The 26176-nt window shown below is 39.2% G+C and overlaps 3 protein-coding genes across 9 annotated transcripts in view; 1 reads left to right on the forward strand and 2 right to left on the reverse strand.

The window, feature by feature from the left end:
• On the reverse strand, positions 1–11023 carry SKA3 (spindle and kinetochore associated complex subunit 3). Of its 2 annotated transcripts, none has more exons than XM_064645332.1 (9): positions 10817–11023; positions 9300–9364; positions 8196–8361; positions 5853–6264; positions 4030–4130; positions 3043–3233; positions 2628–2837; positions 2374–2492; positions 1–1523 (listed from the first exon to the last, which is right to left on the reverse strand). In XM_064645332.1, exons 1-9 carry the CDS (start codon positions 10917–10919, stop codon positions 1490–1492), a joined length of 1401 nt encoding a protein of 466 aa, XP_064501402.1. In that variant the 5' UTR covers positions 10920–11023; the 3' UTR covers positions 1–1489. The 2 variants fall into 2 exon arrangements, with proteins under 2 accessions (XP_064501402.1, XP_064501401.1); XM_064645331.1 differs by having other exon boundaries at positions 2628–2840; positions 10817–11021.
• Positions 11024–11055: 32 nt separating this feature from the next.
• On the forward strand, positions 11056–12634 carry MRPL57 (mitochondrial ribosomal protein L57). 3 transcript variants are annotated; one of them, XM_064645340.1, is made up of 2 exons: positions 11056–11139; positions 12153–12634. In XM_064645340.1, the coding sequence occupies exon 2, from the start codon at positions 12158–12160 to the stop codon at positions 12467–12469; it is 312 nt and encodes a 103-aa protein (XP_064501410.1). In that variant the 5' UTR covers positions 11056–11139; positions 12153–12157; the 3' UTR covers positions 12470–12634. The 3 variants fall into 3 exon arrangements, with proteins under 3 accessions (XP_064501410.1, XP_064501412.1, XP_064501411.1); XM_064645342.1 differs by lacking the exon at positions 11056–11139 and adding an exon at positions 11163–11359; XM_064645341.1 differs by lacking the exon at positions 11056–11139 and adding an exon at positions 11677–11700.
• Positions 12635–13473: 839 nt separating this feature from the next.
• ZDHHC20 (zinc finger DHHC-type palmitoyltransferase 20) overlaps positions 13474–26176 on the reverse strand; it is a 47224-nt gene continuing 34521 nt past the window's right edge. For 2 of the 4 annotated variants that reach the window (XM_064645335.1, XM_064645338.1), the window contains 6 exons: positions 25634–25766; positions 23921–24047; positions 22575–22664; positions 21596–21711; positions 21102–21179; positions 13474–18939 (listed from right to left, as the gene is read on the reverse strand). In XM_064645335.1, coding sequence (XP_064501405.1) covers positions 21142–21179; positions 21596–21711; positions 22575–22664; positions 23921–24047; positions 25634–25766 — 504 coding nt within the window. In that variant the 3' untranslated portion in view covers positions 13474–18939; positions 21102–21141. The remainder of the gene's footprint in view (positions 18940–21101; positions 21180–21595; positions 21712–22574; positions 22665–23920; positions 24048–25633; positions 25767–26176) is intronic. The other 2 variants (XM_064645337.1, XM_064645339.1) reach the window with 1 other exon arrangement.

Below are 26176 nucleotides of genomic sequence, written 5' to 3' on the forward strand. Positions count from 1 at the left end.
CACCAAGCATTTGAGACACATTTATTTAGTATCCAAAACTTAATCAAGCTTGCAGACTGACACATAATACATAGGTATTTTTAAACAGAAACTAGCATTTAAAATGACAGTGTGCTCAGGTCAGAACTAGTAGAAAATCACCTCCAGTTAATTTGATGTACGCTTATCCTGGAGAATGACCACAATAGCAGGAAAAAGGCACCTTTACTTGCTAAGTTTTAACAAGGGCAGTCTGTCTAAGCAAGTGGAGAAATACCTCTGGGCATCTCCAGATGTTAGCATATTTCCTTGAGGATTTCAAAAAAATGCAGACTGAGTTCTGAAAAGCATACACTTATCCTCATCTCCTGGGACAGTCTCTCTTCTCACATGTTGCATGTTTGCCCTCATATAAATGACAACATTTCAGCCATCAAGAGGAAGGCAACTGGTCAGAGCAGTCCTGGAGTCATTCAGAAGAACAGCTGATGCTGGAAAGAGCAACCTGGCTCCAAACAAGGATATGTACTGGGGTTTCTTGCGGACAACAGTAAAAGTGCTGGTAGAAAAAAATCCTAATTACTATGATTACTAGATACCAAAAGACGGCCAAACAGCTCTGAGAACTTAAGCTTGGTCCGCTATCACAGGAGCACATGTGCCCTTTCAGAAGTGACACCACCACTCAGAGAATACACGTGGTAGCAGCGCAGGAGAGTAAGCAATCACCAAATGCCTGCCAGCAAATTCTTCCAGCAGCTGAAGATATATATAACCAGTATCAATTGCACAATACGTTTTCAAATAATTCACATTCGAGCCAGAGTCACCCTCTAGAGCTACAGAGTAACCAGATGCATAGCACCTGATACTATGCCAAAGTATATTAAGGAAGAAGCCACGTGGGAAATGCCCTTCTGACAGGGAGGTAGCAGTGAGCCTGGTGCAGGAATGTGTCATGTAGGTCTCAGTGCTGCAGAAGTGACCGAAAGCACAGAAGTGCTTTAAACAGTAAAGCAGGAGCTACTCTTCCAACAAAAAAAGACTTAGGTCTGTTGAAGATACCCCATACTGTTGAAGTACTAGACTTCAAACTCAGCCCTGAAAAGATGTACAGTGTCACAAGAACAGCCAGAGATACACACTTTTTGGGGCAATACACTGGACTTTCCCTTTATGACAACCCAACTGCTCTATCTACAGCCTACTGCAATGCAAGCCTACACAATAAACAACTGAAGTACTACCTCGTTCTCCATTCCTTTTTGAAGTGTAATATATTTAAAAACCCTCAAAACATTTTGCCAATAACGTCAGTAGGAAATTAAGCACAAGTTGTTATTTCAAACAAGTTTATCCACATCGTGGATAAAGAATTTTTCTTCATTTAAAAAAGCTTTTTTGGGCTCTTTCTTCCCACCAGTATTTCCTTTTGCTTTTTGAACTTGTTATGATTCAGTGATAAGATCCACAAACATGGAACAGTCTCAACGCGGTCTTCAGCTTGATTTCAGATGTTTGGCTTGAAAACTCCACGATATCCTCTGCAAATATATCCAGATGAGTTCATGAGCTTATTTCAATCATATTTTGAATTAGCAGAAGACACAAATATTGAAAACTTGTCTTTTTTATCTTGATAACAAAAAGTAGAGGCTCAGCTAAAGTGAGAGCTTTGCTCTATTTGACTAATCAAATGGATTCCAACTCCCAAGTATAGCAAGATACCAAATTTTATCAGTTTCATTCTACTTTGTTGTGATTATTATTTGACTCCATACATGTTCCTTGTACCTCTTACCTAAATAATCCGTACAGGCTCCAAGTTTAACAGATGATCAACAAGCATAATATATATTACATTCAATCAGGAATATCTACACTTGATAAAGTTGTCATAAAAACTTCTTTTTATTCAAATTGGTGTTGTTCTTTATAAAGCTATTGTTCCATTGTTCAAAGATTAGTCATACTTGTTGTAGCTTTGCATTTCAAAAAATTTTGTCTTTGCCAAAACTGTGAAATCAGTTCTCACTTGTGTGCTTTTCTCCAATTTTCTTAGTTTTATTGCCTAAATTTATTCAGAAGAAAGCATTTGCTGGTGCTTTGATTGCCACCAAGTAAAATATAAATACAGCTAAACCAGTAAAACTCTACCTTCCTTTTTTTTTTTTTTAAGTTGTGAAGATTCAAACACACAATCAACTATAATATTTGTTCTTTACAAACAGGCAGTCAGATACCATCCCAAAATCCAGTTATTTAGTCACAGAAGCAAGAGCTATTCTGGTAGCTGAAGAGCAAGCAGCTGCATTGATTTCTAAATGCATTAAAGCATCTTTGTAGCTCCTACAAATTAAACTACGCAACCAAATCTGTAAAATGCAATCATACCTGTTCTCTTTGTTGCTGTAATCAGTGGAATCATTCTCACATTTCATAGTATTTCCTGCCTTGATCTCCATTTCTTTGGCTTTAGAAGAGCCTACCTTATGATTGTATTTGGACAGAATCTACAGGAAACATTAAATGGGAATAAAAAGAATTATCTAAGAACTCAAAACAGATGGATTACATACAGAACTAAGCACTTTTAGTTTTACTATTTTGATATTAAAATTATTTGGGAAAAAAGTTTATTAGCTGACCTGTAGAACATCATCTGGTATCTTTGTTATTTCTGGAGGTGGAGGAGTATCGAGTAACTGGTCATAGTGTTTTATTGTGGGAGGAGAAGGGTCTCCCAGATGTTTAAGATAGGCATCAGGGCTCAGAGCAAAAGGAATGCTTTCTTTGTATTGTTTATCTTTTGCATCACTCTTTGTCACTGACTCAGTCTTTCCCTCTGGCTTTACTTGCTGCTGCAAAAGAGGTAGTAAATGCCTTCAGTTAATTTACTAAACTTAGGTGAAGTATTTAGTAAATATTCTTAAAAAATTACCATTACAAAGAACTTCTACAGTTACATAAGAAAAAATAGTATTGAAAAAGAATCCCAAATGAACCTTTTAAAAACTGCTTATGGCAAAGTGTGTGAAAATGTACATAGTTGCTGTTTACTACCTTAGCTTCTCTTTTTAGCCAGCCTGTTTGAAAATCTGGACACTGTGGTGTTGCTGTATGACTGGGAAGAGGCAGTTCCTTTGTCTCTGGTGATCTTGGTAATACTGTTCTATTTGTTTTGGAAGAGACCCTCACATCAGGAGTACAGAACACAACTACCATAGGAGAAGCCATCCAGTCAGCTGCTGATACTAAGAGTGAGCAAAATATAAATAAAAATACATACATAAACACACACACACACACACACACACACACATAAATATTACCAGTTCCAGCTTAATTTCTAAGTCTAAGCTTTTCACAGATTTGCATCTTCTAAAATGCCTGTATCATTTTAGCTGATATTTTTTTGTTTGATCCATCCAAATTACAGTATTCCTTAAAAGCAGCAAATGCCAAAAAAAAGGTAATCATTCTAGTCCCATTACTGAATGTAACTGAAGAAGCTCAGCTTAAATTGGCATTGCATTACCTTCTCATGTATCCAATTGCCACTGTTTGTCCCAAGATTCTCACAGATTTTTAAAAGAACATATTTCTCCTCTCAAAGAAGTTCGCTCTTTGTCATTACTCTTGAAAGACCTAAATTACTATCTCACTAGCCTCTCTCAAAGTGGTTTCTTTCCTGTCTTTAAAGAGATCTTATGGGTATTCTCAGAAAAAAAAAAAAAGGCTAAGTTGGCAAAACAGTATATTTATTTCAAATAAGGATAAGCTGCAGTTACAAAATGATTAATTCCTCTGTATAATTCCAGCTGGATATGAGAAGAATGAGGAAAGATTTATACTGAAGTGAGAAACTTTCCCACAGAAGCCATCAACATTTCATTTTTTAGACATTAGTACTCATACAATGACTAGGCCTGAATTAACTATATTTAATCTGAAACACAATTGAAGTTTACCATGTATTTATAATGCATTTACACGTGCATCCTCTAAAAAAGTGTATATGTATATTTATTTCACATATTTTTAACTTACCATTCTCAGCTCTCACATTTGATTTTGGCACAGAAGTAACCATGATTTCCCTGGCTGTCATTTCTGGCACATCCCCTCCATTATCATCTATTTTAACCAACCTGAAAACAAAACCCCTCAATTAGCTCTCAAATATTATGAAAAAGTCACAATTGAAGGAATACTGTCAGCCTGATCACTTTTCTAGTATTCATTCATCAACATGCAAGTCGAAAATTAATTTTCTCAAAGATTATTTTTTCATCTATGATTCTACTGCAGCAGTTTGTAGTATGCAAATGTTCAGTCCAGCCACAAATTACCAAATACTCTGAGATTTCAGTCCAAGGCATTAGGAAGAAACCAAACCCAAACCAACCAAACAAAAAGATGTCCAGGGTAGGACAGATGTCCCAGATGACCAATTCTGTATTAGGTGTACAGTCTATTTTATTTTGAATTGCCTGTTACCTACAAAATTCTAAGCACAAGAGGAAATCGTTGTTGCTTTAAAACTAGTAAGAGTATTGTGAACATTAAAAGATTTTTAAATGAATTTTTAAGTTTGAATAAGATTACTTAATCAAATACTACAGAGCTTTAGAGTAATTATAGTATTTACATAACTATTTAAAAGAAGAAATCCCAAAATTATTTTAAAAGAAAATGTAGCAACTTCAGAGCGAAAAGCCATTTAATATCAATTCTACAATATTGGAAACTGAAATTTTTAAAATTACTTTTTCATATCCAAGATATTCTAGCAGAAGAATGACATATGCAGTTAAGAGGCATATAACCAGGCAAAAAGTGGAAGCTTACCTAAACTATATGCAAAAGTGTGTCTACAAGAAAATGATTTTAAGTGTTTAAAAAGTTAGCTATGGGAACAAAATTTAGAGCTTCTCTACAAAATGCCTAAGCTTAAAAAACCCCCAACAAATCATTTTGTATATTTTACTTAGATGAATATGTCTCAAATTTTGGGTTAAAAAAAAAGTAACTTTTGAAGTCATTTTTGCCTTGGAAGTATTATAGATACCTGAAACCATCTCATTTTTAGTTTCTACAATAAGAATGATAAGTAGAATTTTTAAAGTGGTTTTCATGAATACGATTCTTGTTTTCTGAGTGATTTCTCGAAATATCAAATATTTAGCTACTGTCAGCTTTTAAAATTGAACATGTTGCTAATATTAATTATAAAAACATGACCTATTGACTACCTTTACATTACCTCGGAAGTATAGAAAAATAGTTATACTGCTAAGATGTTTTATATCTCACTTCTGCAATTTTTTTCTTCATAATTAGAACACTGAAAATCTGGAGATGTCTTTTCAAGAGAAGACTGGAGCAAAAACAGCAAACTGTTTGAAGGTGGGGCTTATGTAAGAGACAACACAGTGCTTCTACAAGGAGGCATTTTACTGAGTGCTTTGCAAGTCGTTTACTGTGTTTATATTCCTAAAGCTTCTGAAACCTTTCAATTGGCCGTGCAGACAACACATCCCCAGAGCTGAACCCACGGTTAAGGAAAGCAAAAGATCACAAACATACAGCGTGTTTTCCCTTTGTAAATACATTGTGTATGGAAGATTCTTATCGTGGTGCAGTCAAGGGAAGGAGCATATCAGATGCATTTCATGGCAGCATTTGGCACTGTTTGCACTGTAATGGGTACGTGAAAAGACATGTAGAGAGTTCAATAAAGACATAGGACCAACCAGCTGGTCGATAGCACCCTATCACCTGCTTGAAGACAAAGAGGAGGGCAACAGCAGAAAGAAATTAGTACACCTAATTCAGTAGAGAAACAACCTGAACTTCAGTAACGTACTTACTTTTTGATTGTCTGAGCAGTTTTATGAATAAGTGACGTCGTAAATTCTTCATTCATACACATGGTGTGTTCACTAATGCCAAAGTGTTCAAGTTTTGGTGTTGCAAACTCATAACCATCCATCTTCAGCTTACATTTTGGTGTTCTGGGCAAAGCACGGGGGGTTTGTATTTTCAGTGGAGTCTCATTCTTTGACTGTTGTTGATGTGCATTTGTTGTGTTCTGTGTTTTCACTGCACTCCAAGGCCTGGAGAAAGCATATTGTGAAAGACCAAAATCAGAAAGCTGGGGGCTACGCAGTAGGGTGTTGGGCAACAGTGGCTTCTCAGTACAAGCAGGAAGATCATTTGCTTTTTCTTCATCAGATTTATTCTGGGCAGACACTCTCGGTTCACTGTTAACTCCTTCCTCTTCTTTTTAAGAAAAGAAGTGAAAAAAATTATGTTAGAATTTCTGTCTAAGATTTATAAAATAAATTGGGACAATTCCCCAGTATTTGAAATTTTTCATTTATTATTGTAAAAAATAGATTCCTTCATTTGTTTTAAAGGACTGAACCTGATACTGCAACACATATCAAAACCTCGTATCAGGCTAAGCTATATTTATAATATAAGTCACACATTTACTGAATTTCACTCTGCTGGTAAATATTATTTCTAAGAAAGATGAAATTGAAAGATTTTTACACAAGAGTATTTTTCAATAGAATTCATCTCCCTGCATGGAGATGATAATGTTTTTGGGGAAAGAGCAAAGGGTGCACAGTACTAGAATGCTTCTTCTTCAGATAATCAGTATTGAAAAAAGGTTATGAAGCAGCAACTAAAAACTTGTGAAAGAAGATAGCTTTTTGGATAACAAGAGTCCACTGCAAAAAGATGTAAATGTGTAACTTGTACATTTTTGGAGTTAGATAAACTGAAACACCCCAAAACATTAATGAATTTCTGCATGACATAATAAATGAAGGACAATGAAGCTGGGAAAGTGTTTGGAGCACAAGTCCTATGAGGAGAGGCTGAGGGAGCTGGGGTTGTTTAGCCTGGAGAAGAAGAGGCTCAGGGGGACCTTATTGCTCTCTGCAAGTGCCTGAAAGGAGGTTGTAGCCAGGTGGGGTTTGGTCTCTTCTCCCAGGTAACAAGTGACAGGATGAGAAGACACAGTCTTAAGCTGTGCCAGGGGAGGTTTAGGTTGGACATTAGGAAGAATTTCTTCACAGAAAGGGTGATTAGACATTGGAATGGACTGCCCAGGGAGGTGATGGAGTTACTGTCCTTGGAGGTGTTTAAGGAAAGACTGGATATGGCACTTAGTGCCATGGTAGAGTTGACATGATGGTATTTGGTCATAAGTTGGACTCGATGATTTCAGGTCTTTTTCAGCCTAAGTGATTCTGTGAAGTGGGTAAGGGGAGGGAGGCTATTTAAAGTAATATACCTTTCTATGTGCATTGATATCATGTATTCAGATGCACTTAGCTTAAAAATACACCTTAAAAAATAAATTAACCTTGTAGCTCTGTTTGGAGCTATTTAAAGGCAGAGAGAGTACAGGAAGAAAGGTACTATAACAATCAGAGCCTTCTGCCCTTTCTTTGTAAAACAGCCATAGTAGCTTAACTCGTACAAGAATATGGTCCATGGCCACAATTTTGTTTTGTAATGATGGGATAATGCTGAGAGAAGGTGAAGGTGTGCCCTGCCAAAGGCTTTTTGAAAGCTGACTGGGTCCTTGATACTCAGAGGTATGTGTCATACTGACAGCTGTAGTATTTTAAACTCATTTGGCACACCTGGATTTTTCAGACAGGTGTGTGTGCTTTTCTTACTGGATTAAGGATCTCCCTCTCCTCCAATGATCAAGCCACTACTGCTTGTCACATGTCACTGAACCCCTGTACATAATTCTACTGTCTCATCTGTGCTGAAGAACACATTATTTTAAGATTTTCTCTATGGTGATTTAAGTTAATAGAACTGTCACTTATGAATGTGAACCAACTGAGGTGCATCTACAATACTTTCTCAAGTGTGAGAAGCTGAAGCAGTGTAATTCTCTGCGTTATGAAACCAGTCTTGCTGACATGTTTTCTGAATATAATTATTACTGAAAAAATAAAACAACCAACACATACTAACATAAAACCATGCCAGAAGATCTAACTCCAATTATTCTCATGGCACCAATCACAACAAAATCTTTTACCCTCTGAATATTATTATAAAGCAAATAATATAGATGTACTTGATCTCTTAATTAATAGAAATATACACATAGCTAAAGAGAAACATTTTATAAAACTATATTTTTCTTCACATTCTGTATTGCCAAGAAATATTACCTGTAGAGTCTTTGACAGGTGGTTTGTAGCCATACTTCCGGAACAGCTCTCTTATTTTTCCAAGATCTGCTGCATTTCTTTGCACCAATATTTCATGTGCCTTCATAAACTCACGAACTGCTTGGTTTTCAGAGCAACTCTTACCAAAACTGGCATTAACATGTTCCTTTGGGGGCAGAGAGGGGAAACAAAAAAAATAGAAATACTGGTTTTCAAATCACCACATGGTAGTTGTTTAGACATGGGGCGTTTTGGGAGTAAATATTCAACTGCAATTCAGATGAAGCAGCTAATTTTGGTCTTATCTGTACCTGAAAACTAGGTCTTATCTATACCTGAAAACTATCAGTATATATACACCTACAGAATATCAGGAATATATAGGCCGTGAGTATATAAAAACTTAGAAAAGTTAAATTATGATGACGGTTCACAGCATGACAGTTCACTTTGCAAACAAAAATATGTTTTTACTCCATAAAAATATGAGATGACAGCAATTAGTTTGGATTCCTACTCCACATGTACAAAGAATTAGTGCAGAGTAAAAGGTGAACCTCAAGCTTATATCCTAGCTTAACCCTCAATTATTTCTACACTTGCTTATTTCTATAATCCATTTTTCCTACTTCTGTTTAAGAAACAGAGAACATTCTTGACAAGTTTAACTGAATAGCTGAAGGTACTGACACTTCTGTGAAGACTGACTTTATTCTAAGGGCCAGTCATTGAACAGAAGCAAGCTTACCTCTTCTGCTGGGACCTTCTGCTCCTGAATCCTTCTCATACTTACACCCTGGCACAGCTACGACTTCCCTGTTACCTTTGTCCCCTGACAACCTGAGTGACAATAGTGGCTGCAAACTAATCAACACTGCTAAACTACTTTGGGTCACCCCCAGGTTTTTGGGATATCATTACCCTGATATCCACAGCCATTATGAGGACTTGGAGGTAAGTGAGTAAAAATAAGGGTCATAACTGCTGAATAACAAAGTAGAATTGTGGCTTATTGATCAAAACAGAACTATACATTTATGGAAAACACCCCACCCCCACCCCACTTCCACAATTTTTCAAGAAGGAAATGAGTTAAGACGTTACCTTCAGAGTTTTGATTTCACAATGAAGGTCATGCAAGACCCTTGCTGAAGATTCATCTTCAGAGTCTTTGATATGCATGTTCACGTAAAAAGGTTTGGAAAACAAAAAGAGTGCATTAGTGTTTTAGCATGCAAGTACATTCTACATCAGAATGCAATCTCCTGTATTAGTGGATGAGAGACTGGACATGACCCGTCCATGTGCACTTGCAGTCCCAAAAGGCAACTTGTCCTGGGCTGCATCAAAAGCAGTGTGGCCAGTAGAGCAAGGGAGGGGATTTTGCCCCTCTACTCTGGTGACACTCCACCTCAAGCATTGCATCCAGCTCTGGGTCCTCAGCACAGGAGAGACATCAACCTGTTGGAGCAAGTCCAGAGGAGGCCACCGAGATGATTGGAGGGATGGAGCACCTCTCCTAGGAGGAAAGGCCTATAAAATTGGGAGAGGAAAGGCCTGGAGAAAAGAAGGTTTAGGGGTGACCTAATGGTGGCCTTCCAGTACCTGAAGGGAGCCTACAAGAAAGATGGAGAGAGACTATTTACAAGAGCATGTAGTGACGGGACAAGGGGGAACAGACTCAAACTAAGAGGGAGCAGGTTTAGATTACACATTATAGGAGGAACTTCCTGTATCAATCCATGAAAAGAAGCATAAGAATGCAATTCCCATTTTGTCATGTTCACCCTGTTTTTTTTCTGCGATAAAAACCTCAGCTGTGCTGGTTTTGGTTGAGGTAGACTTAATTTTCTTTGCAGTGGCTGGTATGGGGCTGTTTTGGATTTGTGCTGAACACAGAGTTGGTAATATAGAGATGATTTTGCTATGGCTGAGCAGGGCTTGCACAGAGCCAAGGCCTTTTCTGCTTTTCCTACTGCCATGCTGGTGAGGAGGCTGGGGGTGCATGGGAAGCTGGGAGGTGACACAGCCGGGACAGGTGACCCCAACTGACCAAAGGGATATTCCAGATGGTGTGACATCATGTTCAGTATATAAAGCTGGGGGAAGGAGGAGGACGGGGGGGATGTTTGCAGTGATGGTGTTTGCCTTCCCAAGTCAGCGTTATGCATGATAGGCCCTGCTCTCCTGGGGATGGCTTAACAGCTGCCTGACCATGGGGAGCAGTGAATTAATTCCTTGCTTTGTTCTCTTTGTGTGCGCGGCTTTTTTCTTTCCTATTAAACTGTCTTTATCTCAACCCACGAGTTTTCTGGCTTTTACCCTTCCGATTTTCTCCCCGATCCCGCTGGTGGGGGAGGGAACAAACGGCTGTGCGGTCTTTGGTTGCTGGCTGGGGCTAAACCACCACAGCAGCCGCGAAGGAGCTCAGAGACATATCAACATGGGGAGGAGCCCAAACAATTCCTTCCCGAGCTATTCCCAGGCTCGTCCCCGCACCCACCAGAGGAGCACAGGGGCACAATGGCAGGTGGGAACACAAGTCGAGGAAGGAAGCCCGAGGAACTCCTGCAGAGCCACCGGTCCCAGGCGTACCGCCCGTCACCACAGGCTGCGCTTACCCGCGTCCTCACTGCGCACGGCCTCCTTCAGCTGCTTAACTTCCTTCTCCAGGGTGACGGCCAGCCCCCGCAGCTTGCCGAAGAAGGCCCTGGACACGTCCATGGCGGGGGAGCTCCGCAGGCACCGGGCCGGGCCGTCCCTGAGGGAGCCGGGCCAGGCCGCGCGCGCCGCGAAAAGGCTTCGAATTGCCGCCAGCGCGCGCCCCATTGGCGTGCCCGGGCCCCGCCCCCCGCGAGCGTCTCGCGAGAGCCGCGCCCCGCCCGCCGCCCGCCTGCCGCCATCTTGGCTCCCGCCGCGGGGCCGGAGCTGCCGGAGCTTCCAGGTGAGTGAGGGCGGGCTGGGAACAGGGCCCGGAGCAGCGCTGCCCCCGCGGAGCCCCGCGGTTTCGCTTCTCAATCGGGCCGCGTCCGCACCGGGGGAACGGGGTAGGGTGGCTTTTTTCTGCGCCATTGCTGGATTGTGCCGTGTAAAGTGCTCATCTGACTTCCGCAGTCACAGCACCAAGACTGACAGTTCAGGAAGCGTTTGGATAACGCTCTCAGGTACATGGTGTGATTCTTGGGGATGTCCTGAGCAGGGCGATGAGCTGGATTCAGTGATCGTTGTGGGTCCCTTCCAACTCAGAATATTCTGTGATACGAGTTCATGGAGTACAGTGTAATAAGAGACCTGGGAGGCGTGTTTAGGACTAACAGACAGGTTAATGAAGAGCACGTCTGTAAAGTCTAAATGTAACTCGGCCTCTCTTGCCTCTGCTGCACCCTGTGTATCGTGTCAGTCTTGGTGCTTTCCATGTTCGCCAGTCGGTCTGATACAGACTGTACTTTTTCTCTACTGACAGATTTCCCCCAGTCAGAATACAAAACCAGGTGACTGCATACTAGTAAGTTTATGGAGAGACTGTGGTTCAGAAGCCAATACTGAAGAAACGCCAGGTTTGGATCCAGAGGACAGACCTGGAAATAATTCGTTTTGACAGTGCAGTTAGCTATTGGAAAAGGGCATGAATGAAGAACCCTTTGTTCTGGAGTACCTCGGGGCTGGATTTCTCTTAAATAATTTGTGGGGGATATGCTTTAATTGCAGTGTAAGGGTAACTGAATAAATTCTTAAGATACATAAATATTTCAGATTTCCTTTTTCTAATCTTAAATGTCCAGTATGTCCGGCATTGTGCTGCCTGTTGTGTGTGATGGTTGTATCAGGTTCTGAACTTGAACCTTCAAACCAGCTAAAAAGCAGTGGAGAGTGTTCCGAGCTTTTAATTTTTCTTGTCAAACTTTTATTTTTGTTCCTAAGGTAATGAGTATTTGATGTTTCTGTTTATGTTTTGAGGCACAATGTTTTTAACAACAGTATTACTCCGAAAGAGAATTCCTGGACACCAGTGGATTGGGAAGTACAGGCGACCAAGACAGGTTACCATTTCAATGATGCAAGCAATGGTCCGAAGACTGGAAATTGAAGCAGAGAATGAATATTGGCTGAGCCGGCCTTACCTGACCCGGGAGCAGGAGTACAAACACAACACGGAACACAGACGTGCCAAGTGGGAAGCTTTCAAACGCCTGAAACAAGCCAAGTTTCCTGAGCACAGATATATCAGTGATCATTTAAACCACTTAAATGTGACAAAAAAGTGGACATGCTGAATAACACAGCATATTTATATTTGGCATATGTCATACACTGCCACAGGATCTGCCCTTGTACCTATTATGGTGGTTTTGTAATTCAGTGTAATTAGGGTGGATGAGAAGTAAGACTGCTACGGTGTACAGAATGTTACATTAAAAGTAGTCCTGTGGAACACTGTATATTTTGTTATTATTGTCTTCTTAGAAAAGGACAGTTCTTTGTGTGACTCTCTACCATCTGCCTGTCCTCTGTTGCTCAAAACAGCGAGTTACCAGGTGCAGTGGTAAAGATTTATATATAACCTAGATATATAGCATCACTAATTTCCTTCTGAAAGCCTGGGGAACACACCTGCTGTGTTGAAGGGGATTCTCTGCTGGCACTGGCCAGACAATTCTTGCTGGTAGCTCTCCCTTCTGAAAGGGATTCTTCTGTGTACAGCAGCACTTGAGACAAAACTGATGGCAATTGCCATCAGGCATGCAAGGACCAAGGTGAACTAGAGTTACAGAGATGGGGGTAGGAGGCTGGAACTCATAGGATATTATAAAATGTTCCCTTTTTAAAAAACTTTATGGAAAGAATTGTTTAATTTAAATGCCAGTGTCGGTGTTACGTCAGTGTCAACTTGGGTGTTGCTGCCTTTTTACACAGATTGTTTCTGATCAAAAAGGAACATGGCTGATTTCTGTTTGAGTGACTGACTTCTAAGTCAGGCTTAGCATCCTGAAGGAATATAATATAGTTAGCCACAAGTCAGGTTTTATATTTCCCCTCAAGACCCAGTGACCTGGAAGATGTGTCAAGAAGTGTAATCTTAGGTTTGCTGCAGCTGGAGTGTAAAAACTAGAACAGTTACACAGTGTTTCCCAGGGAGGCAGTTTTTTTCACTAATCTAATACACACATGCTACAGCTGAGCAATTTTCAGATTCTTTCACATACTTTTATTAAGTTGATGTTGCATTCAGCAATGAATTCAAGTGTCAAGTCCATTCGTATCACTTTGGAAAAGAGGCTTAAAATGGTACTTTTTTATTTAAACATGAACTGTACTTCAGAGAAGTATGAACAGGTCTGAACACTGATGTACAAAATCTTGAATGCACTTCCATTGGTTATAAAGGGCTTAAGAGAACTTCTATGGAAAAGTATACATACGGGGAAATTGCAAATACAATTAAAACATAAAGGAACTTCCAGGCAAAGCAATGTGATTTTGTATTTAATTCCTTTATAAAAGCCCGTTTAAAAAGTTACTTCAAGTATTAAACTATAAATGGCAATGTTTTCTCTGTGCATAGGACTAGTCCTATCTGTAACATACAAAAAATACAGTTAAGTGCGTATTTATTACATCTCTTCTACACATCACCCCAAACTTAAATACAACTCATTACAAGTTTAGGCAGCACAATTAAAAATGACCATGTGGAAGTAGAACAGCTGGGACGTTGTGATTAGTGCAAATGTTGATGACCCTTGCTGGCAAATACAAAAGCAATTGCAGAGATAACCCAGGGATGTTTCATTCATCTTAAGTTCAAAAGGCGGCAGACTTAACAGCAGGAATGCTGCCTCTTTCTGGGATAGCTTTATGATTGCAAATTGTCATTCAGAAAGATTTAGGTTTCCCACGACAAAGCTGATAACAACGGGCTCAGGGACAGGAGAAATCAGAGGATTACACTAAGCATGTAGTGGTCAGCTAAGCAATGTAAACGTAAGGGACTCTGCATGTCACCATAACTGCTTTGGTAACAATAAGTGTGATCCAAATACTTAATCCCTGACACATCTGCTTGACTGCTCAGCATGAGCTCTCTGTTTCTTGGGGCAGGGGCTGGGAATAAAGATGGGGAAGCCCCCCCAAACCAAAGAAAGCCATCCTGTAAACATTATCAGACTTCACTACCTAATGGAAACAAGATTCAAGTAATTGCTGCAGAAAACAAACAGCCAAACACCAGTTTTAATCAGCATTAAAACAAACTACAACTTCATAATGTTTTATGACAGTTACGTAATTAAGAAAAATGTGTATAAAAAGCTATATATACAAAATAAATTGATAGAAATGAGTGTAGTAAATGTGTTCAGTATTAAATCACTTCATGTGCAGCTGCTCTCTTTGGTGCCATTTAGGGATAGAAGAGCCTCTAGCATTGCATACCTTGCTATTTTTTAGGTACTGGGAAAGACACATCCTTGATGTGCTCTGCATTCAAGTAGTTGCTGTTTGCAGCCTCTCTAAATGCAGATCCAAATCCCCCTGCTAGATTCCATTTTAGATGGTGTCCTCAGAGAACATAGATTATGAAGCTCAAAGCTGTCATTGTTTTGTAATATTTCTTTTATTTTTATATTTTTAATAAACCTGGTCAGTCAGTGCTCCAGATCCAGGCAGCTCTGGTCAATCCACATCAGAGTCAATACATCTCTTGGTAAATCTGCCAGACACAAACGCTGCTTGCAAACGCTGCTGTTTCCCTCCTCTTGGGGCTCTGGTTAGCTACAGCTGGACCACACTTCAGAGAGATCATGAAGGCCTTTGCGTGCATACTGAATGGTACTGGAATTAATCAAAACCTCCCAACCCAAAAGATGATTTATAATTAATACTGAAGAGCCACACAAAGGAAAAAAACAGTACCTGAAAACTGACTGGTTTATAAGAATAGCACACCAAAAGTAGCTTGGTACCTGCAAATTCCACTCTCAAAGGGCAGCTTTAACAAAAACGTTACTGTAATTTCTATTCAAATCACTAAAAAGAGTAGTGCCCAAACTCCCTCTAAATAACCATCTGAATATTTAAAATGGAGGTTTTTAATCAAAGCTTGTCACACATCTGAGTTATGTCACTGCAGTCTGAGAATAACACTGAAGGAAGTCAGTTATGATACATGCCAACTCCTTTCCCTGCCCTCCTCCCATAAATACGGCTTTGGTAGGTGCAGCAATGATTTGTATGTTGTACATGCTGTGAATAAATAAGAGTAAGAAAAAAACCAGTATTAGCTGTGCAGTTTTAAGTCATTTCTATTTATGGATTTCCCCTCATCTTCACAGGGACAGGTTTATTTCAAGACATTTCAGAATTCTGGAGGGGAAATCACACTGAAATCTTGCCCTACGTTAGACCTTTGTCCTCACACTGAGGATTTAATGCCATTGTTTGGCTCTTTGAGTGTGTGGATTTTTTAAAAAGAGAAAAGCAGTAAGAAATACAAAAGCAGTTTCTAATTGCAGGTAATATCAACTATCCTACAGTAACTACTATGTATGGCTTGCAATAGTAAATATTTTGATAGATCTAAAAGCTTAAGGGCTGCTGTTTTTATTGACAATCTAGGTATTTTCAAGACTCCATGATACAGAGTAGGTTAAAGCACAAAACAGCATATGCCACATGGCCCAACACCCTGAACAATTGTTTTCTAAGGATCCATCTCCCTTCCAATCTCCTGAACATGTAGAGTTGTCCTCACTGCATTCACTGGAAGTTTCCAGCTATTCAGTGCACAGGCCAAAAGTACCTACTTGCTGTTGCTGCAGTGCCCTGGCTGCTTGCAACCCCACAGCCAAACAGCCACCCTGCTCCCTCATTCTGCCTGTCTGACACAGCACAAGCTAGGGAGCTGTCAGGACACAACTCTAAGACAGAAGATGTCATCCTGCTGCTTTGGACAGGATATCTCCTCCAAAACCCACGCCTGCCAGGAAAACCTAACCTCCCCTCCCACTCACTGGCACGCCCTTAGAGTTCATCAATACAATTACCTTAGAGAACTTAAATCCTTTATATCAGCCTGGGGTTTCTTAGTCACCAGTTCCCCAAGGGGAAAAGAAGGGAGGGCTCGGGCGTGGTGAATTTGAAAGAATCATATTTGAATTATTTTACTGTGTTTCATATTTGTCAAAGTGACTTTTAGTAATGCCTACTTTTATACCAACAGTAACTCCAGCCTCAGGAGTATCCTAAAGCCCACTGCTCTCCTCCTTTTCTCACCTCAAATATGAAAAAAATCTAGGACAAAATATTCCTGTGATCTGCATAAAGATGTCAGAAGCATCAGTTCTTCATGAAAAGCCACAAAAATGTCCCTCAGATATACAAAAAACTGGTTTCACAAGACCAGTGTTTGCTAGAGAACGCACATAGAATTAAGCTCACTCTGTTTACTTGCAGTTTTTCCTGTAGATTCATGGTCCTGACTTAAGAAATCAACCAAGTTATACTGATATTAGCCTACAGTATATATGCATTCATATGGGGGTATATCAAGCTCTTTGGGGAGAGGCTGGGGGAGCAGAGACCATATTGCTGAATCAGTGATACTTATGAGACATAGATTTTGCTTATAGTCCTGCTAGATGATGTCTGTGCATGGATGTGTTATTTCACCTATAATACACTGATGCAGTAAAAGCCAGATGATATCCCAGGCCCTCCATTACAGTTCCACCAGTTTTTGGGGCTGCAAATTTTGGTATTCAGAATAAGCCATTTGAAATTGCAGTCTTCTCTCTCTGTTATCTATCCCATGAAATTTTGCTGATGCAGTATTACTGAGAGCTTATATTCAGATGAGCACATCTCACTTGACATTTGAGAAGAAAAAAGGTAAACCTTTCAGTTTAATGTGTAGCAAATGTTTTGTAAGTTCTGAAATAAGCAAATGCAAAATTTCTTGTACAAATTTGAAGAAACATTATGCAACTTCTATAAAACATGCAAGTTTGGACCATTACTTCTGTCTCAAGAACATCCAATAGTGACCAATCATGTTCATAGATTCTCAAAGAGTTCTTGTTCCAGAAGATGAATATTTAAGAAAAGTTTATTATTTCCAAAGACAAAAAAATACTTATTTTAAACCTCAGAGTATACTCCATACCTTAGTATTTCCATCATAAACATATTTAACGGAAGTAGCAATCAGTCTGGGAGACAAAACAAACAGGTTATTTTGGACTAGATCATCAACTCGACTACTATCTGCAGTCTGTATCAAAAGGGCTCATGTATATTTGTAATCAGCATCAGCTGAACATCAGAAAAGTTACAGACAGAAAAATAGTATTTGTCACTTTTTCCAGGTGCAAAATTCCAATACCACTCAAAGATGAGTTAGCAGTCTTCTCTACAGAGCAGTGAGGAAATAAAAACCCCCATGTTGTTTGCTGTAGGTCTTGAGCTATGGATGGACTTGATTCCATACAGAGGAAATACATTTTGCCTTTTGTGAACATGTACATCACTGCACAAAGCACTCAGTCTTCAGCAATTCCAGTATCACTTAAACTGGACTTGAAAGTGGGACACTACAGTATGCAATTTTTCAGTGTGCTAACACAGACATATGATTCAAGACTGATTTTCTTGTAAGTACCTGATATTTGTTTAAATGGTACTTTAGAACCAATAAAACCTTGTGCCTTTATTAAAAAAGATAAAAGTATAAAACAGTATTTATAAACCATCAAGAGACCCATGGAAAAAGCAGCACTCTTCTGGTTCCATTTTCTAACATCACACAACTGCAATAAGGTTTTTCTCAGGGGTACTTTACCATTTTGTTGCTGCCTCACAGGAAACACTGCAAACAGTAACACCAAATGTAACAATTAATTCCTTTTTGGATTGGCTTCTCTTTGTATGCTGACAGACAGACGTTCGAAAGTAATAATTGATGCTTTTTTCAACTAAAACCCAAGTTTTCTTCTTTGAGCTCTGTTCTTGACATGGTTAAATAAATCAAGTTAAAATGATGAGGAGGCTCAATGCTATAGTAAAAAAGCAACACCCAAGTTAAAAGGCTTTTACACTGTTGGCATTGCCTTACTCCAAAGCACAGCTAGTAGAAGGAACTCTCAGTCCTGAAAGACTTGGAGAGCTATGATCATGGGGTAGACTGGTTAACAAGAGGAGGGAAGAAGACATCATCCAGTCCCTTCCCCATCACCTGGGATCTGACAATGTATACTCGCACTTCAGATTCACCAGCTAATGCTTTATGCTAATTCTTCTTCTCTTGTTTTGGTTTGGTTTTTTTTCCTTCCTTCTCCTTTTATGTTTCCTTCTGTACTCTGGAGACCTGCTATGGAAGTGACTTCTGCAGTGCCTAAGGTATGAAGTTTGCCCGTGAGGAGGTAGGAGTCTCTGCAATCTACCCCCACCACTGCAGCATAATAAAAATGCATAGTTCCCACTCTGGACCTTGTGCATCCAAGCAGGGCACTTCAGGATCTGGCCCTTTGGTAGCAGTATATAATTCAGTGTTGCATAAATGCACATTTAGAATCTTAAGGCATCTGTCTTAACTTCCCTGCTCTGCAATAGTGCTTACAAGAATCCATTGTACTGTGCAGAAACTTGAATTTCTTGTCTCTTCCTAAAATGTTCATGTTCCATTTTTTCCAGCTCAACTTCTTCGAAACAAAATTAAGTAATATTCAAGTTCAAAATGTGTTGCAGAAACCTAGTGAAACAAAAAAGGTAATAAATAGAATTATTCCATTAGTTTTGAAAAAAACTAGATCATAGCGTATTACATGAATGTAGCTGGGTAACGTGATTTACGGACTTCTGTTTGAGTACAGCAGTTAAAGTAATCAGCATTCTGAGAGGTGTGGGTTTGTTTTGTTTCTGTTTTAAACCTCTTATGTTTTAGAAGATTATCTGTGCTAAGAACATCAATCCATCACCACTGACCTGTGGCTAAAGTCCCTCGGAACCCTGATCAACAATTTAATTTTTGAATTAAATTGATAGATATGAGGACACAAATGGTATTTGCCTAGGAGAGACTGGGAAATTGGCCTTCTGCAAATCAAGCTCTTTCCACTAGAATAGTCTGGGCATTTTACTTGTCAGCCATGACTTTGCTTCTGCTGCATGTTATAGGCCTAAAATTGAAAAATACAACTCTTAGTTTGTTACAGGGTATACAAAAGTGCACTGAACAGATGTTGGATCTCGCAGCTACTGCACAGTTGCTTACAACAGCAGGGACTGGAATTAACCACCTCAGCCTACAGAAACTGTGATCAAATCCAACTGAATTCTGAACATTGTGCTACTGAGTTAGTTTGAGGTAAGATATACCCAAAATGCTTTGCATTGGGTGCAGTTATGCACTATTTATTTCTACAACTTTTAAAGCTACTGCAGTTTAGGCAAGTGTGACACAACGTACAAATCCTTCCTTCATTAAATCTGGAAGGAAGAGAGGGAGGATAGAAAGGAAATTCATCTCAAACTATTACCAGTTAATTGTTTAGCTTAAGCCAGTCATTTATGCTCCTTCTCTAGGTCAGTGGAAAGAAAGATTAAGACTTCTCTATAATACCCTATATCAAAGGCTACTGGGATGAGCTGTTCTCAGAAGACATCCATTCCTTTCTATGAAGAACAGAAAAGCCTTAGTAACCTATTTAGATCAGATTAAGTTTTATATAGCTAGAGGCTGAAAGGAATCCCTTGCTTGGGACATTGTTTTGCAGATTTATATAGTATTAAGAAAAGGTGCAAAGGGGAAACTTACTACTAGTGAGTTCTCATGGTTGAACAGATTTTCAGAAGTACCACTAACTAGTCTGATTTTGGTTTTGTATGAGTTTACACTGAGCAGTCTCACCAATATTGGTGCAAATATCACACCATCACCCATAAAGACTTTCAGAGATATTTTTTTTCCTTGAAAACAAATCAAACCTCTCCCAAAAATAATTCTATGTCAGAAGGCTCATTAAAAAATAAAAAAAGGAAAGGAAAAAAAGTGATCCTAAAATTACTGAGCTCACCAAACTTAAATTTCTTTCCAATGAAAATGGGAATTACTTGCAAGAATATCCCCCAACCTCCCTCCAAAAATAATTAAAAAAAAAAGGCAGGGAGTAAGGACTCAGCTCTCAGCATCGACAGTTGTCAGTTGACCAAATATGATTTCTCTTCCAGAGAGCAAAAATTAACTGGAGCTTATAAGCTCACCACAGTACAAAGTCAACATAAAACAAGTCTAATTTAGTCACTGGAAATACACCAAGGGAAGTTTCCACATGCACCAGCACTCACTGTATTTCCTAAATGCAAAGTGGGCGCACTTTATTGTAAAAACAGAAGATCACTGTCAATTCCAAACGTGATGAAGCAGTCTCTATGCAGATACCTGTATTCACTTACTTGTTCCTTCCCTGTGCACACACAGCTTCCTAAACTGTAAGAGCAGAGCATGGCCCACCAATATATGATTAAGAAAAAAAAGACAGTTAAGGAGCTGTTCCCTAAGAATAGCTCTTCCTCAAGACAGCACTTCATCTTGAAATTGCATTAACATCGGATTCTTTTCCCTGGTCAGGTAACAAATCCAGCACTACACAATCTAAATTAAAGGATTAGTCTGACTCATCCCAGACCTAGCCAGCCCATGTTTCCTGCACTATAGCATTACTCCCATTCTTGTCTTCTGGACAGCTATTCTGAGTTTTATTTAGACTTTTCTATTACTCATCCAACATCAGAGGACTCCTCTGCATTCCATGACTAGCTGATTTTTGACTTCAAGATGTCTGTTGTTATTTATATGTATACAAAAACATTTGTCTGTTGTTATTTATATGTATACAATTATGTTAGTCTTACCTGTTTCTCATTGAGATGGTTGGTTAGTAATAAGCTGAGATCAGCTTTCCAATGAAACTATAATATGCTTTTTTGCACCTAGAATGTGAGAGAATCTCAATTATGTGTTTTCGCAGATTTGCATAACAAATAGCAAAGATTTCAAACCAGAAAGCACATTAACCATGTTGTGCCTATTTTACAAAAATATTTTCCTCCCCCTAATCAAACATAAAAGATCCCAAATCTCAGAACTGAAGTGCAAAAGTGAGAATTATCTATCTATCTATCTATCTACTTAATGTAATAACTAAGTTTGGAGCAGAGTATGGGATGGAAGTTAGTAATAAGTTCTAAACATGCTGACTTTATTCTGTGGAACAACTTTTCTTCTAAATGACTCCAGCCAATTCCTAAGGACTATCTAGGCCTTAAAAAAAAAAAAAAAAAAAGGAAAACCCCCACCACAAACAAAACCATAGAAGAATCATCATAATGTTTACAGTTCAGGCTACCTGATTTCACGTTTGCCTCTTCAGGGCCACTTTCCACCCACTGACAATCACCGGCTAGCAATCGGTTTTGTGATTCACTGAGTGGTCGAGTAGGAAAAGACTGACTGGATCCAGAGCTGAAAAGTAAGCAAAGTCAACAGGAATTCTGTAATACCAGTAGCTGCTTATTTCAGACATTTCTAGAGTAGTGAAGTTACTTAACAGCAAAGCAAACAAATAAAAAAACCCCCTACAGTGCCAACTGAAAACAGCCTCCTTTCCCCAACCCTAATTCCCCTATAGCCTTGTTCCGGTCATCAGTCGAAACCCTTACCTCACATAAGCCCCTCAAATTCTAATGGAAAAAAAGCACAGTTTGATACACAAGAAATGGCACACTGACAACACTGCCACTGCCACACAGTTAAAAAGAAAACCTAACCAGTACCATGTGGAAGAACAGCCAAATGCCATCTTATCCCACATAAATGCCCAGGCCTTCTTCTGAACAATCTTCTGAGTGCAAAAGGATAATGTGCTATTTGCACAAGGGTCCTGTTCTTGTGTAAATCCCACAGGTTATATTGTACTGGAAGCAACTTCTCAGCATTGCATTTGAATCCTCTAATGTCTGGTAAGTCAGGTGACTGCTGTTGACAACAATCTTCAGCTATGAATTCACCAAACTATACAGAAGACTTCTAAAATGGCAAATGTAAACACCCCCACAAATTGCACATACTTCTGTCTCTCTGAATCTAAAGCAGGCTTCCTGAAAATACACTGAAAATACTATCAGTGTTTCCATAAAGCCATATCCTCTATTACAGCAAAGCCAAGAAACTGTCAATTTTTTAGTATTAATCCATTCTGTCCTTCTGTGAAGTACCTTACTCTGAAGATGACAAGAAATGTAAAGAATTAAAAAACTTGGAAACCATTTTTTTTCTCCAGATGAAGTACAAAACTACAAAATCAGCACCTTAAATGCTATAGTTACCTTTTGGCAGATTCATTTTGGCTTGAGACAGTAAGTTGCTCTGGATCCATAATCACCAAACGAGTTGGAAAATTGCACCCATCACCCAAACTAAATGAGAAACAAAGGCTCAAATCACTGTTTGCAGTTGACTTTAATGAACTGAACAAGGACCCATGCAAAAGGCTACAGACTTGAATCAATTACCTGAGTGCAGTGTTGAACTCCAGACTTGAGCAAGGCAGTTCTACCACTAAATCAGAGGATCAGTTAATTAAATCTTGGAGCTCAATTGATTCCCACCCTATCACACAGTATGGCTTGCTGAGCACAGGACGAGTCTATGTATTTCAGAACCATGAATGTACTTCTGTGGACTGTAGCCCCAGTCTTCCCCCAAACCATCGTGCACACATGGTGAGACTTGCTGGTATTTACAATCCCAGAAGCTGTATCATAAATAACATTTTGGTGGCCATACTTTCCCCTCCACTCGTAATTCTGAAGTTAGCTAAGCCTTCTGTTAAAGCAAGTTTACCAGGATAAAATGTGGTAGCAAAACAGACTGACTCATCTACAGCATTGCTTCTGTCTTTTAATCACATGGTAGCTGAGCAAACAGCTGCGGCAACTTAAGATCTTGTTATTACCTCTGCTGTTTGCTACCAGACCTCAGCTTCACAAATAGGTTCACCAACACTTTAAACTGATATACAGCCCCACAAAAGTAGTGCTGGAACACACCTCCTACTTTGTTCTGCTGAATTCCGGTAGCGGTGGGAGTGGTGAGCAGGTCAGTCCTTCTTCATCAAGCTTGTCTGTGACTCCCCAACACTGGCTCAGCTGAGTTTTAAAACCAGCATTTTGCATCATATCAGATTTTTTCTTTTGCTCTGCACTTTTTTAGACAGCTTTTGATACTGAAAGTGTTGAAGGAAACGGAAAGCTGACAGCAAAAGGAAAGCTGCCAAGTGTTTTCAGGGGCAAGTGGGGGTGTTTTCAAATTGTTGTTGTTTTGGTGCAGCTGAAGTTCAAGCATTTCTCTCTCCTCTGAGTTGCAGATTTCTGCTCTATAATCAGATACTAATACTACCACCAAAAGGTGTACAATTTTTGCAATACAATTCTCAAAGCTTTCAAAACTTCTGTATTTAAAAGGCCCTTGTCAACAAGCTCCTTGTCTTGGACTGAAAACCCTGTGCAGTTTGACAGTTTTCTCCTGCACATTTTCCCTACAGTAGTATTCACCTGTACAGGACTTACAAGTTGGCTTTTCAGTTGTACTTTATTTTTTAGGAGAAGAAGAAGCAAGGTGAAAGTTGTGAAATCAATTTATTTCCCTATTCATTCCTATTCAAACTGAATACCTGGTAAAGATAGGGAGTAGCCAATACTTCTTTTCATCTCCAAAAACTTCCCTCAGATTTTTGCTGCATCCAAGAGAGAACCCATTTTTATCAGGGCCATTTCGAAATGTGGGTGCACGGAATGTTTCTGCAAAAGAAAAACACAGAATCTCTCTAAACTGGTAAGGAGTAAGAGAACATGAATACACATACTCAAACTTCTCTACTGTGAAAATATTGTTGGACAAGCTGAGAGGATCTTGATGTGTATTATGGGGGGAGGGGAAAAATAAAAAAGTAATCTCAAGTAATGAGAGAGAAAAAAATCACAGGTTAGTGACAAAAATAGAAACAAAAGGTAAGAAAATCAAGTAAGCAGAACAGACACCTTGTCAGCTTTCTCTCTCTACATTTAACATAAGGTCTGAAACAAAGCGAAGTCCCATCTGCATGCCAAAGACAGCACATCCCTTATTCCTTAGTGACTAGCTCTCTCTTTGGCCTGTGAAACCTTCTTTGAGCAGAAGACTTTCTCTTTTAAAATTTACCATAAGCACTGCTGGACCTAAGCCCATACAGAAGAGGTTTTTCCACTTCTGCCACGATCTGAAGTTGAATTAAGAGCATCCTGTGCTAACAGAGAAAGATGAACACTATTTTATTAGAAACAGACACATCATGAACTATAGCAAACCACCACTACTTTTCTACTCAGTCCACTACTTGGCCAAGAAGTGAGAGCACTCATTGCTCTCCACATACCAATAGCTTGTCTTTTTACAATCATGATCCAAAAAGTAAAGTCCTGTGTTGCCAATTATGACCACTGACTTTCGGGTAAGGAATATGCTAAAGTTTTCTTCAAAGCTAAAAAAGAAACTCTGAATATTCCTTATCTGTAGATATATTGAACAAGAATTCAAGTCTCCTGTCAAGCAATCAAAAAAATTCCTTTTTTTCCCCCACCAGAAAATTCTAGCAAGCAGAAAATTATTTCACTTTTAATCAACCCACTTATTTTTGAAATTAGAAATTTAAACTCCATTGAAACATATAAGATTTTGACTTATTCAGTTCCGGAAATATCCATCAGTCCCTGTCCCACCATGCCCTTCCAAGTGTTTCCTAGCAAGAACTTCAGATATTTTAACTAATGCACATAACTTGGTTATGTCAATCAATGCCATTTAAAACATTTAGGCATAGAAATTTGGGAAGTGTGCAACAGTGCACATCAGTGAACATTTTTATCACACTGCTTTTACAAGCCACTTCCTAATAATGAGGTCCATATTCTTTCATAGGATTTAAGAATATTCTTTTGGAACTAGTTCAAAATGTTGTATATATCCATATTAAAGCCTTTGACTTGGCTGGGGCCACCCAGCTACTCAAAATATTAGAACAAGAGAGTGCCAAGTAGCAACTGGGTTACATACTTCACACGATATAAAAACCCAACAAAAATGCACAGTGCCGCAGAGGTCTCAAAAATACAAACAAAAGAAATGAACAGTCATCATGAATCTGAATGCTTGGCTCCAGCAGAGGAACCCTACACAGGCTTTATTTCCCTGTATCTTTCACCTTTAATTACTTCCACTAAATCTGCTTCTTATTGCCCAGTATTTAAAATTTTGGTTTATATTTGATGGCATATCATGTAGGCATCATATTCTCATCGAATTGTCTGTTTTCTGGACAAGGAAAAGTTCCATATTCCCATTAACTGACCTATGGTTGATCTGTTTTTGCCAACTAGCCAGCAGTGGTAGCTGAAGAGTGACAGTATGCTGATGAAGAACATGGCTGCCACAAAGAAAAGGAACAGTACGTGGAACTTTGCATGGGTATCTGGCAATTCATTCTGTGGAGAAAGAGAGAAACAGGTTAATATGTTAACATTTCCCAGCAAGTAACACACTATTGTCGCTGAACACTTTCTGCCACACCCACTCTGCTATAGGTCTTTCACCTCGCTTTCCAAATAGAAAAAAAAAACCAAACCAAGCCCAGCTTTCCTTTCATGTCATGTTAAACTGCTGTACAACAGCCTTTCAATCTCACGAGTACTCCTTCCCCTCGAGTTCAGTAGCACAAGTGCATATATATGTTCATCTGTGGTTTTTAAATGCGCAGTAAGGGGCAAGGCAAAACATTTCCTACACTAAACAATGTTAACTGCAGTAACAGTAACAGAGACATGGGAAAAATATTTCCAAAATCATTTTCTTTGAAGGAAAAAAAAAAAAAAAAGGCAAAAAAACCATCCAAACC

This window comes from Pseudopipra pipra, chromosome 2 (assembly GCF_036250125.1).
Source record: "Pseudopipra pipra isolate bDixPip1 chromosome 2, bDixPip1.hap1, whole genome shotgun sequence".
NCBI lineage: Eukaryota > Metazoa > Chordata > Aves > Passeriformes > Pipridae > Pseudopipra > Pseudopipra pipra.